The following is a 13,654-nucleotide window of genomic DNA, read 5'->3' as shown; positions in this document are numbered from 1 at the left end:
GATGGTACTAGGGTCTGAATCAGGGCTGCATGCTTGCAAAGCTGGCAAGACAGGTCATCCCAGTCCTCTTTGCTTTACTTATTTTTCAAACAAGTTCTAGCCTTTTTGCGCTGCCTGGACTGGGCTATGACTTCCCTATTTACCCACTCTGCATAGCTGGGATGACAGGTATCCTCCACACACAGCATTTTATTAGTTGAGATAAGGATTAAGAGCCTCCTGTTCTTTACCTCCCAAATACCTGGAATAACAGGCAATGACCACTGCACCTGGCTTGGTTACTCCATCTTTTCTAGAACTGGGTTCCAGAATAGCTTTAACCTGAATGGGACAAACAAACTGCAATTGAATGAAAGGAAAGTTTAAAGTTTCATGATTCACAATTAAGTGGATCCAAGTAGACAGATTGGAAGATTAAGTTCCTCTTCCTCTAATTAACAAGTAGTCACCTTTAAAGGCCATGCATCTCATTAGACCAAAATGAAGAGCTTAACACTTCTTACTGTATTGCCTTTTTTCTCTGCTTTCCTTGCCTGCCTGCCTGCCTTCCTTCCTTCCTTCCTTCCTTCCTTCCTTCCTTCCTTCCTTCCTTCCTTCCTTCCTTCCTTCCTTCCTTCCTTCCTTCCTTCCTTCCTTCCTTCCTTCTTTCCTTCTTCCTTCCTCTCTGAGCAAAAAGAATAAAACTTCTAAAACTTGTTTTAAAATGTGTGACCTTTATTTGCTATTATAATATTATCTTATTTTGAAATGACTCTGTGTTTGGTGATAAGCTGAAATAGAAATTTATGCTTCATCTATTTTGGTGTGTTAGCAAAAGGTAGTTCTGGTTGCTTGAGTTTTTAATTTCTTGCTTCTAGAAGATTACCTCCAATATGCGCATTGCATACCTGGCATACTCAGCTAATCAAAATTTGAAGATTACATTTGCACAGCTCTTATTATCAGCCAAAATTCTTAGTTTTCTCTTCTTATTTTTAGAAGAGAAAGAGAACTGTCAAGCTACTCAAATACAGGTTACACTTTTATGCATTTCTACTGACAATATTCTCACTGTACGTGAGATAGTTAAAACAGGCTCAGGATAGGCAGCTAGTGGGAATTAGGGAAAATGTGCTAGTTACTGGCATTGAGACAGAAATGTTGCCATTGGGTCTTGGATTATTTCCAGCATATAGAAGGACATTTCTCAGGCCTTAGCTCTCTCTATACGAATCAAAATTTTGTAAGTGTTTCTAATTGCTTATATAACACAAGATAATTAATCCTAATTAATTAGTCTAGTTTTGTCTTCTTTGTATTTGGAATCTCTTACAGAGTTGACATCTTTCTTGGCTTTTTCCAGCTTCTCTGAAAATTACTTACAGAATTGATATTTAATATGTGCCTTGAATATTTATACTGATGCTATAACTAGCTCTTATTAAAATGTCCAAACCTCACCATTTGGTCTCCAGATTTCTCATTGGTGGATACTCAATTTCTTTAAAACTTTTTGAAATAGACTATGAGGATCTTACTTCTTTGAAAAACTTATTTGTAGGGAAACATTTAATTGGCTATTGTTTTTATATATAGTGTTTCTCTGTTTTCCTCAAGTAAAAATATTACAAGCGTTGTTACCCTATATAAAATTAAATTAGGCAGATATTTGATTAAAATTGCTATGTAAAAAAAAGATTTTAGGAAAGCTATTATCTTTTTCTTATTCTTTTCAGGGGAAAACAGAGTCCTAGTAAAGCTTTTATAAATTTAAGAGGATAGTATTGCAGATCTGAATACAAGTGGAGACCTTCGGTAGCTATTGAGTAATGAGATCTATTTTAGCAGTTGATTAATATTTGAGAGCCTAGCAGCAGCTAGACACTTGGGAAACTTTGTGGAAGTTCAAGGAGTTCTTAAGAAAATTGGATCTTGCAAGAGGAAACTAATGGGAGCCTAGGCAATACATTTGTTTAATTCTCTTTTGCTGCTATAGGAAGAACTTCACAGTGTACAAGAATCTATAAAATACAAACTGGGCTCTCTGAATTCATTCTTCCATGTACAGTTTCAGTTGTTAAATAAACCCACTAATTTTGGCAGGAACTTGAAAATCTGGTGTCAAAATAATGTATGTAAAGACAAGGGCAGTGTTAACACCTATGTCCCCTTTGGTAGTACTGAGGGTTGAATTTAGGGACTACAGCATGTTCACTTACTCACTTTACTGGAATTCCACCATTTGAGCCGTATCTCTGGCATAGCTTTTTGCTGGTTATCTTGGAGGTGGGGTCTCATGGGCTTTTCAAACATGATCTTCAAGATCTCTGCCTCCTTAGGATTTACAGGTGGGAGCCACGGCCTATAAGGTCTCCTTTTGAAGGTTGTTCTGGCCAAGATGTCACTGTTTATTTTCAGAGCTAGTAATTTTGATTGCTATTTTAGGACTGGTTTCTTCAGCATTGAATATATTTCCATAAACTGTATACTCAACAAAGGTCCCTTGCCATTCCACTTAGCATTAAATGACAATCACATTTAAATAGTTAAAAAATTGCCAAATATTTCGTGTGTACTGATAATGAATATTGATGAATGGCACTGACAGTTTCCTAGACATACTCCATACTCTACTGAGAAATCTCCCAACACACAATCATCCTAGAATCTTGTGGGAGTACTTGATTGCAACTATTTTTTTTAACGAAAATTGTTAAAAAAAATACTTCAAGAAAAAGACACTAGTTCAGTCCAATGAAGGCTTGAAACTTTTTAAGTGAATTAAAATGTATACAAAAATGGCCAGGCATTTACCATTCCTGTTATCATGCCCTAATATCCTATAGATACTCAATTGTGGTAAGATAATTACCTGTTGGGTTGTATCACTTTCTTAGTTTTTTGTTTGTTTTGAGTGAGAGAAAGGTGTGTGTTTGACTGTGTGTGTGTGTCTTTGTGTCTGTGTCTGTATGTGCACATGTGCTAGTATTCTCTTTTAGCTTTTTAACTCAAGGCTGGCTGGTACTTTATGGCTTGAACCACAGTTCCACTTATGGCATTTTGTAGGTTAATTGGAAATAAGAATCTTATGGAATTCTCTTTTTTGGGGGGGGGGGCTGGGCTTGCTTAATTTATTTATTGCAAAAATACCATACAGAGGGGTTACAATTACATGGGCAAGGTAATGAGTACATTTCTTATCAAGCATTGTAGCCTCCTCCTTTGTTTCCCTTTCCCATCCCTTACCATCCTTCCCCCACCACCCTACCCAATCTTGCTCTTCCCCCCCCCCCCCCCGCAAAGTTGTAAAGTTCATTTTTGGCGTAAGGACTTGTACATCTCATTGTAGCAATGGGTCCACCTGTATCCCTATTTGAACAGTTTGTTTTTGCTGCACTGGCTTTAAACTACAATCCCCAGATCTCAACTTCCTGACTAGCTAGAATAAAAGGTTTCAGCCATCTGCATTCAGATACTTTCTTAAGCTTTTAAATGGCAGTTCTTTGCTGATACCCCATAAAGGGTACAGGGAGAGAATGTATAAAGGAGGCTTTTCATCATTCCTCCTGCAGGACATTTAGTTGTTTTCTGTCCCTCACAGGTTGCCAAGATACTTTTTGATGCTTTTTTTTTCTTGATGCTTTTCTTTTAAATGAGTAAGTTGTTTAAAGTCATTATCTGACATGCCAACATTATTTGTGAGGCCAGCATAGAAAGTTGCTTTCCTTCCTTTATTACTTGTCTTTACTGATAGATTAATATTTTATTCACTATAATAATAACCCCATTTAGAAATAACAAAATTCTGAAAAATGATTTTGTTTCTCACCAACTTTTAATAATTGGAAGCTTTGATTTTATATTATAGGAAACCTCTCATTTTAAAGCAGTCCCTGCTGCTCTTCCAATGGAAAAAAAAAGCAACTTGTTCCAGCTTCTTCTAAAAGTACTAGCAGTAAAGATATAAAAGTGAAAAATTGAAATAACAATGTGAACAGATGACAAATAGAAGTTGTGTTGTTTAATTTCGTTAAAATTATACTGGGGGCTAGGAATGTGGCTTAGTGGTAGAATGCTTGCCTAGCATGCATGAAGCCCAGGGTTTGGTTCCTCAGTAACACATAATGAGAAAAAGCTGGAAATGGTGCTGTGGCTCAAGTAGAGTGCTAGCCTTGAGCATAAGCTCAGGCTCTGAATTCAAGCCCCAGGACTGGCCAAAAAATAAATAAAATAAAAATAATTTGACTGAGAAGGTGACAAAATACTGAAAGTTTAAATATAGGTATTTAAATATATGTAAAACATCCATACATATATAATTAAAGTCTAATTTCCAGGTAAAATAGATATTCATTTTTTTTCTTGTAATCCTAGCTACTCTGGAGATTGTGATTTGAGGATCTCAGTTCAAAGCAAGCTCTGGCAGGAAAGTCCTTGAGCCTTGGATTTCCAGTTAAGTACCAAAAAGCCAGAAACGGAGGCTTTGGTTCAAATACTAGAACACTGGCCTTGAGCAGGCACTGAGTTCAAACCCCAGCACTTGCACAACAACAATATCAACATCCATAACAACAACAACAAAAATCAGAGGAAAATTTTGAAGCAAGAAAGATACAGTAATTTTGAGAACCCAAATGGGGAAATATTGTGTTTTATGGGATAGTAGAGTATGCATTTAGCAGATGATTTTTAGACTGATGGTTTGGAAAGAAATTCTTTCTGTTAGCAAGTAATGTAACAGAATAAACAGTACAGAAATTATTTAACAACTGAATGGAAGTGGACGTGCTTATTCTACAATACTTCAATATAGTATGGATTTGATGTTTGTTTGTCTATAGGCAATGTAAGATAGTATACTGGCTTTGTACCAAATACTTTGGCAGTTCCTTTAGTGTCCTTGGGGTTCAGAGAAGATAAAGCTCATTTTTAATTTGGCTTCATTAAAAAATATCTCATGAAGCCAGGCACCTGTAATCCTAGCTACTCGGGAAGCTGAGGTCCGAGGATCATGGTTCAAAGCCAGCCTTGGCAGGAAAGTCCATGAGACTCTTATCTCTAATAAACCACCAGAAAAGCAGAAGTGGCACTGTAGCTCAAGTGGCAGAGCATTAGCTTTGAGCTGAAGAGCTGAGGGACAGAGCTCAGGCCCAGAGTTCAAGCCCCACGACCGACCCCTCCCCGCCAAAAAAAAAATCTCATGAAAAGGTTGTGACTTAAAAGTATTGTATCTCAACTCTGTTTTGTTTGGTTGGTTCCTTTCTCCCTATTTCTGTGTCTGTTTTTAGTGTAGCTTGTCAGTTGCTTCTTTTTTACTGGGCGATTTAGATGTTTGAGTCCCTTTTGACTATCAGCTTTTTTTCTCACTACTTTACACATAAGTAGTCTCAACTCTGTCTCTAACTTTCATTAGCATCTATATAGAACTGGTTCGTTCAACCAGGTGCTTATGCCAAAAAGTACAGAATCATCCTCAACTACTCTGGCTTATCCATGCCACGTGTCCAATTTATCATCACATTTTGTCTGTTTTACTTCTATAAAAACTCTAGACCAGGTGTGCTGGTATACTTTATAATCTCAGAACTCATGTGGGTAATGAAAGTTTGAAGTCAGCCAGGACCACATAGGAAAACTTTTATAGGGAGAAAGAAGGGTAGGAGAGAGGGATTGGAGGAAAGGAGAGGAAGATAGGAAAGGAGGGAGAAAGGAAAGAAGGAAGGAAGGAAGAAGAAAGAAAGGGGAAAAAAGGAAGGAAAAATCAAAGATTGTATTAAATGTTTTTATACCCTCTACTGTAACCTTAGCCTTCAACAGCAGCCTCACAGAGAGTTGCCCTGCATAAATTTCAACACTCGCCTTTAATAATTCTCTTTTCATTTTATACACACAACTCAAAGGGTTTGTGATGTTCAGTGTCTACTCTAAAGGTAAAGGAGCCGGTCTGAAAAATACAAGGTCATTTCAAAAGATCAGTGTTGGCAGTGGGAGGGGTGGGGAGAGGAGAGAGTGGGCAGGTTTCAGAGTTGGGAATTGGTTCTGTATGATACAGTCTCTCGATGATGGACACATCATTGTCAGAACCCACAGAATGTACACGACAAATGAGAACTATGAACTATGGACCAGCGTGGTAATGATGATCCAGTGTTTATTCATTGATTACAATAAATGTATTGTTCTGATGTAGATTAGTATAGGGGGCTGTGTGTGTGCGTGTGTGTGTGTGTGTGTGTGTGTGTGTGTGTGTGTGAAGTCAGAAGTGTATGGGAATTCTCTGCTTCTTGTTCATATTGCTGTGACTCTAAAATTACTCTAAATGTGAAGTTGACATAGAATTTACTCATCATACTTTTCCTTCTCAGCTCATGTACATGCTATCTTCTACCATTAATACTCTACTCTGCTTTGTATCCATACTGGCGTATTTCAGGTTTGAATAATATGAATGCAGTTCTTCTACTGAGTTTTTTGCTCTACCTCCTTCCCTCTGATTAATCATGTTATAATTTGCTAAGTAAGAGAAGACTTCCTTGAGGTTCATGTTGTTCTGTGAAGTTAACTGCTCTGGTGGTCTCTTGCATATAAATGCCTTTATTTCCTCAGTGCCTTTGCTACTTTTATATTTAGCTCATGTTGAAAATGAAGTACCCATGATTATTTTCTAATCTATATCACCCCATGAAAAGTTAGTCTGCCCATTTGTGCTCACTACTGAGCCTAGTGAATTAGAATTGTGACACAGGAAATATAACATAACATTTGTTGAATGAATGAAGAATAAATAAGGGCTGCCAAGTGAACTTCTGAAATTAACTTACTTTACTGTTCTCTGGGTATTAGACCTTTAGAACCACTGAAATAATTTAATCTCTCAGAACAGGACTTTTTGAACATGCATTTTTAAAATTCCCATCACAGCAGAAGTTTTTTTTTTTTTTGCCTTAAGCATCCATATTTCATGTGCTTATTCAAATCTGCGGGTTCTTGCTATTCAAGGCAGATATCAGCCCTGGGCTCTGAGGGCTTGAGAGCTTCAAGGGGGCAATCTGAACCCTGATCCCTGTTGGTGGTAGTTATCTGATAGAAGGGCTCCTGTCTAAGTCTAGCTTTCCCTTTCAAGTCCTGTAAAGTTCTTTCTCAATGGGAAGCATCAATCAATGAATGAAATGGTCTGAAGATTATTCCCTAATAGTCTATCAAACAAACTTGCTTTGGAGCATCCAGAGATGCCTATGAAACATGTGCTTTGTGTCGCTAGCTCAAAGGTCAAGCGAAACCATCACAAGGTCACCAGTTTCAGGAGGTATGTTGTCCTTTGTTTGCATATAGTATTCACTGCACATTTCCTCTGACTTCATTAATAAACAAGATGAAGGAGGAACAATTCCCTTACTTTCCAGGAAAGCTAAGCAATTTATCTTAATTACTGTCAACCTTTGCTGACTATCATGGGGATGCTAACCATTCACCTGAGTATAATGATGTGAATTAGTAGTAAATTTCAGACAGGCAGCCATGTGTTGCTTTTTGTTTTTGTTCTTTTTGGTTCTGTGCCATGTACTTTTGCTCTGTGTTAAAATTCATGTCCGTATTTGTGTGTAAGCATATGTATTCTAAATGAGCACTTTTTCTTATGACAGTCAGTCCTTTCCCATGGTACTGTGGAAGACTGTGCTGTGGTTGGCAAGGAAGATCCGTTGAAAGGGCATGTCCCCTTCGCTCTTTGTGTGTTGAAGAAAGGTAAGGCCTCCTGGTCCTGTGTGATGAAACCTGTATGATTCGCTGGGGATAATCACTACTTACTATCTCAACTTTCTTCCTAGATATAAATGCAACAGAAGGTCAGGTTTTGGAAGAAATTGTGAAGCATGTTAGACAGAGCATTGGTCCTGTAGCTGCTTTTCGAAATGCAGTGTTTGTCAAACAGTTACCTAAAACCAGATCTGGCAAAATTCCACGGTCCACTCTATCTGCCCTAGTCAATGGCAAACCCTATAAGGTAAATGGTCCAGTGTGTTCAATAATGAATTCTCAGGTGTTGTTCATGTTTGCATCAGAAGCTGTTTCTCAAGCATGAATTTTAACCCTAAAAAATGCATGTTAGTTTGATTTTTTTTTTTAAGTGGTGGGGCTTGAACTCAGGGCCTGAGTGTTGTCTCTGAACTTATCTGTTCAAGGATAGTGCTCTACCACTTGGAGCCATAACACCTTTTCCAGTTTTTAGGCAGTTAAATTAGAGATAAAAGTCTCATGGACTTTCCTGCCAAGGCTGGTTTTGAACTAAGATCCTCAGATGTCAGCCTCCTGAGTAGCTAGGATTACAGGCGTGAGCCATCAGTGTCTGGCATTAGTTTGATGTTTTACTATAAGACAGAAGTAGTATAGACAATGAAGCTTGGAGAAAGAGTAGTTAAAATCATCTGATTTAGTTATAGGAATATGTGTGAAGACATTTTTTTTTACTATTAATAGTTGTGCCAGTTAAATTCAAGAATACTTGTGAAAACTCAACCCTATTAAATTAACAGTGCATCTTCCTTTATTGGAAACATAAGGACTATGAGTGAATAAGGAAGCAAACAATTTTCACTGGCAATGGATGCTCAATATGTTCTGACATATGTGCTAAACATTTTCCTGATTTGAATGAGAATTATTTTAGACAAGTTTGGACTGATATAAGCACATGAGTTCTTTTAATTCAAATCACATTATCTGTGCACACATATACAATTTTTTGTCAGTAAAGTCTACTAAACAGAAGTGTGACAATAATAAGAAATACTTGTATGAGCAATAGTAAGATAATGGGAAGTTACAGAAAGCCTCTTATGAGGAACTCCACAGAAAAGTACCATCAATGATCAATATTTTGCTAATTGAACCACTTACTTACTATAGAAAACTACCTAAAACTTTTAAATATAAGGCCCAAAGTTCTATATTTTGCATATTTTCATAGATGTAGAGTAAGGGGAGCTATCAGACTACATGTAGTTTCATTGTACAGAAAGCAGAAGGGTTCATGAAAGAGCTTCCATCTGACATGCCATTTCCTTCCAGGTGACTCCGACTATTGAAGACCCCAGCATTTTTGGGCACATAGAGGATGTGCTGAAGCAGGCCTCATGACTTTACTTGTTCTTTTCATTTCTTTATCTTGTTAATTTTCTAGTTGAAATTAGATTGTTTATGGAAGTAAATGTTTAAATAGAAATTACTTGCCAATTGAAATGTGAATTGCAAGGCTTCATGTGAGCCAGTTTAGTGAGGAGTAGAGAACAAAACCTGTCCATGTTGGTTTCCGTGACTCAATTTGAATTGTTTAATAATTGCCTGTAATATGGCTCATTGTATGCTGCCCAGCATATTAAGAAAATGTCTGAGTTTAAAAGTCACACCATCATAAATTAAAAATGATTATGTCTGGACATGTAGTTCCACTTAAATTTCTATAAAACTATTAATCCTTTAAAATAAGAAGTTGGAAGATGAGTTTTAGTTTGTATCACTTATGTAGAATAGACAGAATTCAGTAATGACTTGATTCATAGTTCAGCATGCACCAGTAATCAAAGCATATATTAAAATGCAAAATAGGAACCAGGCCGATTGAATCTTGGGAGGTTTTGAAAGTGTTTCTAAATATTTCAGCCCTTTGAAAACATTATTATAGAGAGCAAGTTGTTCTAATTTCATAGGCTGGCTGAGAAAGTACACATGAAAAATAATAGAGAATTGACCTATGTTGACTCAAAAATAATGCAAATCTTGTATGGAAGCATGAAAATATTAGCTCTTGGTGGGCTATAGACAAAAAAATGTCTTCTCAAAGTATTAAATGTTTAATTGCATAATCTATCTTCTTGATGGTTACATCCAAAAAAAATCATCTTTAATTATTTCATTAGCTTGAATTAAAGTAACTTGATAGTCATTCTCCATCTTGAAGCTATTGAGTTCCTTGGACTTTCCTTTCTGTTTGGTACATTTTATGCTTTTCCATAAATGTAGAATTTACAAATGAACCATTTAAAATATTTTAGCAATTAAATGTACTACAATTTTATTTTCAGATGAGATGTACTTAATTTGAAGTGGCAAATTCTTTAACTGGATATATATCACTGTTCATTTGAAAGATGTACACCAAGGCAAATACAAAATCTGTGAAAGTTATAGTTTTGGTCCTTTTGCACAATTATCTTGTAATCATATCTAAAAGGATATTTTATCGAGTAGACTTGGGTTATTTTCCAGTTGACTGGACCTGAAAAATAGTTCATGAGACTAGAGATGTAGCTATTTTTGTGTCCTATTGAAGAAACTTAGTTTGCAGGGTCAGAGAAAATAATTTTTATATGACTGAACACTGGGCAATAAAGACACACTGTAGTCATGTGACTGCTTATAATTGGGGGGGGGTGGGTAAAAGGAATTTCTATTTTAATACTTACAATTAAGCATTTTCACTAAATAGCACCTAAAATATTTTGAATTAAATGTGCCTTTACAAACAGTCATGTGATTAAAAGTATAAATGTAATTAAATTTACTAAAATAAATTCTGTGTAACTTTTGGTATTTTATGGATTTGTTTTTACTATAAGACCTTCAGAAATGAAAATAAAAACTACTTTTTAAATCATTAGAAATGTGTACCATTTTTCTCATGAGAGGAATGTTTAACACTTGTAAATGAGAACTATTCTACACATTTGAGTTCATCAAGTCAATAGACAAATGGAGGAACACAGAGAGTTCAGGCTATACAAATGAATTTTGGAATCGGACACTGTCAGTATTAATTAAAACCTACTTCAACTTGAGAGAAGTAACTGCATCTTTTGTATTATCAAATGATATGTTCATTTATATGATAAGTATAATCTTACTTGATCTCTAGAAGCGGAATGTGACTTTAGTGATTGGGCTTTTTATTAAATGTCCACTAAAGATGCATATAAGAAAGCCTTGGCCTCCAGGGTGGTGCTATCAGAAGGTTCTATGGAACATAAAATGGAGGAGCTTTGTGGGAGGACCATAGGTCCATGTGTGTGTGTGTGTGTGTGTGAGAGAGAGAGAGAGAGAGAGAGAGAGAGAGAGAGAGAGAGAGAGAGAATGAAGCCCCAGAGCCTTCTCAAATTTCATTTGCTTTCATGCCATTAGGTGACTGACTAGTTTGTATCACAACCGTCTTCCCACTTTCCACTATTGCCATTTGAAATGTGAACCAGAGGCCAAAGCAACATTTCTCCTGATCTGATCTCAGATCTGAATCTCCAATTCTGTGAGCTAAAACAAACTCTGTCTGTGTGTCTCTGTCTCTGTCTGTATCTCTTTGTCTCTTCTCTCTCTCTCTCTCTCTCTCTCTCTCTCTCTCTCTCTCTCTCTCTCTCTCTTTCTCCTGTCTCTCTCTTTTGCCAGCCTTGGGGCTTTAATTCAAGGCCAGGATACTGTCTCAAAGTTTTTTTGCTCAAGGTTAAAACTCTACCACTTTGAGCCACAGCTCCACTTTTTGTGTATGTGATTAATTGGAGATAAGAGTCTTAAGGACTTTCCTGGCTTTGAACTGCGATCCTTAGATCTCAGTTTCTTGAATAGCTAGGATTACAGGTATGAGCCACCAGGCATACCTCTCTTCACAAAGCATTTATCACAGGTAATTTCATTATAGCAACAGAAAGCTGATTAATTCATGTCTGCTTTCAGACATTTTATATCCTAGCCTCTTCTATCATAGTTAAGTGATATGAATCAAGATCCCCATTTCAGATCAGCTTAGAAAGCTTTGTTTACAGTAACTTTCAAAAGCTAGCGATGTACTCCCTCTAGTGGTAGACCCACTTTAGAAACTAAATAGATTGAATGAAAAGAATGATTTTCATTACAGTTCAAGGAATTTCTTTTGTTGTTGTTACTAGAAACCAAAACTTAAAACAGTGAGGTGGAAGTATTTTTTATTGACAATGGAGAGGATTTTTGTTACCATTATCTTTGACGGAATCTGTTAAAACAAAAAAAGACATCAAAACAAGTGTAATGTACGTGCAAACAGAGCAAATGAAAATACAAAAAGAAACTACTAATGACAGGTCTTGCGCTTAATAAGAATCAAGCAGCAGAGAATCAGCAGTTAGATAAATGGAATTATTAAATAGGCTTTACTTTGAAATTTCCCAGATAAACAATGAATAATCAACAGTAACACCACCAAATAAATCCACAGGGAAGAGCTCACTCTTCTATACTTTGTATACACTATATATGTTAGTCATTCTGTCTTTCATTTATTTCCTCTGATAAAACTGACTTCAGGGAAGTCACCAAAAGGCCATTTTGGCTAAAAGTTTATAACATTGTATACCAGTTTGGCGAATGCCCCATTACACTGATAAAAATGAAGGAAGGGTTTAGGGTATGCTTTTTTACCCCAGTGGAAATGAGCCTGAAACTCTGAAGTGACCGATGTTTAATGTCCAGTGTTGGCTGACTGTTCAAGGTGTTTTGAATGAACATGTAGTTCTTAGCAAAGTTTTTTTTTTTCATTTTTCTTGATCCATCCACAAGCAACAAGAGGAGATCATGGTATTTTAATATAAATTTTCTAAAATAATTGGTTTTTGACTCTTGTAAACAGTTTGGCTTTGTTTTGTTCTGAAAAGGAGATCAAGCCATCACAGTGCTATTTTCAAAGATACAGGGAGGGCATACCTGATTGCCTTTAGAGGTTGTTATTATTATTATTATTATTTTGGCTCCAGTTCCAGGTTAAGTCATTGTTGTTTTTCTTTTGTACAGGATCAGAGGCAGGTGTTCAGCTTTAGATATTGACAGACTTGAAGAAGAAACATGTTGAAGCATGAAACATGCTTCGAGGAAACATACCCATTTGACTCATTACAGTTCAAAACCTCGTAAAAAGGGTGGAATGGTAAAATGCAAACAGTACTTGGAATTGTCAAATGTTTGCACTCCAGACTCCATGAACCATATAGTTTATTTTTTTAAAAAATCATATTTATATCCATTTACAGAAGACTTACACATTTAAAAAGAAATACACAGCAGTACATAAATGCCTAGTATATTACATCATGAAAAACAGGTGGCTCCATTTCAGAAAAGCATCTGTTGTGCAGAGTTGACGATGTGGATGAGGCTTATTATTCAAATGACTGAAGCATTTTATTACAACTGTAGTAAACTAATCAAAATTAAATGTTAGACTCCCCTCCATCGTGTTTTTAGCTTTTAATAAACCATCACTTGTCATTATTTCCTTTGAATTGGGTCTTCACAAAGGTTTTCACTGCTCGACTTCTTAGATGGTAGTGCACTTTAGGTAGAGTAGACAGAAAAGACGACATCTAAAACAGGTAATGGATATTGTTAGTGTGCCCACACAACCCATTGGATTAATCCCAACCCACAGCCCTTTGGTCTATCTATCTCCATGTAGCCTGCCTGCTCTGGCTCTTGTCCTAAACAATGATGGAAAGAAAAATCGTCTAGGCTGTAATCAATAGTGGATATAAAGTCACATTTGCTCTTCACATTTGCACAGAAGAGCTAAACAAATGTGAGGATTTGTTTGACTTTAAGGAAAGTTATAGTAGTCATAAAAACAAAGCTAGTCACACAAAATGTCAGCATGCCTTCTGAAGATTTC

General features: G+C 36.4%; 2 protein-coding genes across 8 annotated transcripts in view; one reads left to right on the top strand and one right to left on the bottom strand.

Annotated features, from left to right (window-relative positions):
- The window catches only part of Acss3 (acyl-CoA synthetase short chain family member 3), a 143,812-nt gene extending 133,879 nt beyond the window's left edge, over positions 1-9,933 (top strand). Inside the window, exons 14-17 of the mRNA XM_042698913.1 lie at positions 7,623-7,722; positions 7,806-7,981; positions 9,046-9,617; positions 9,663-9,933. Coding sequence (XP_042554847.1) covers positions 7,623-7,722; positions 7,806-7,981; positions 9,046-9,114 — 345 coding nt within the window. The 3' untranslated portion in view covers positions 9,115-9,617; positions 9,663-9,933. The remainder of the gene's footprint in view (positions 1-7,622; positions 7,723-7,805; positions 7,982-9,045; positions 9,618-9,662) is intronic.
- A 2,441-nt stretch (positions 9,934-12,374) lies between these two features.
- The window catches only part of Ppfia2 (PTPRF interacting protein alpha 2), a 271,881-nt gene continuing 270,601 nt past the window's right edge, over positions 12,375-13,654 (bottom strand). For all 7 annotated transcript variants that reach the window (XM_042699012.1, XM_042699006.1, XM_042699013.1 and 4 more), the window contains one exon: positions 12,375-13,352. In XM_042699012.1, coding sequence (XP_042554946.1) covers positions 13,324-13,352 — 29 coding nt within the window. In that variant the 3' untranslated portion in view covers positions 12,375-13,323. The remainder of the gene's footprint in view (positions 13,353-13,654) is intronic.

Source organism: Dipodomys spectabilis, unplaced genomic scaffold, assembly GCF_019054845.1.
Source record: "Dipodomys spectabilis isolate Male_0828 unplaced genomic scaffold, ASM1905484v1 ptg000234l, whole genome shotgun sequence".
Taxonomy (NCBI): domain Eukaryota; kingdom Metazoa; phylum Chordata; class Mammalia; order Rodentia; family Heteromyidae; genus Dipodomys; species Dipodomys spectabilis.
This window is presented reverse-complemented; position numbering and strand designations above follow the sequence as displayed.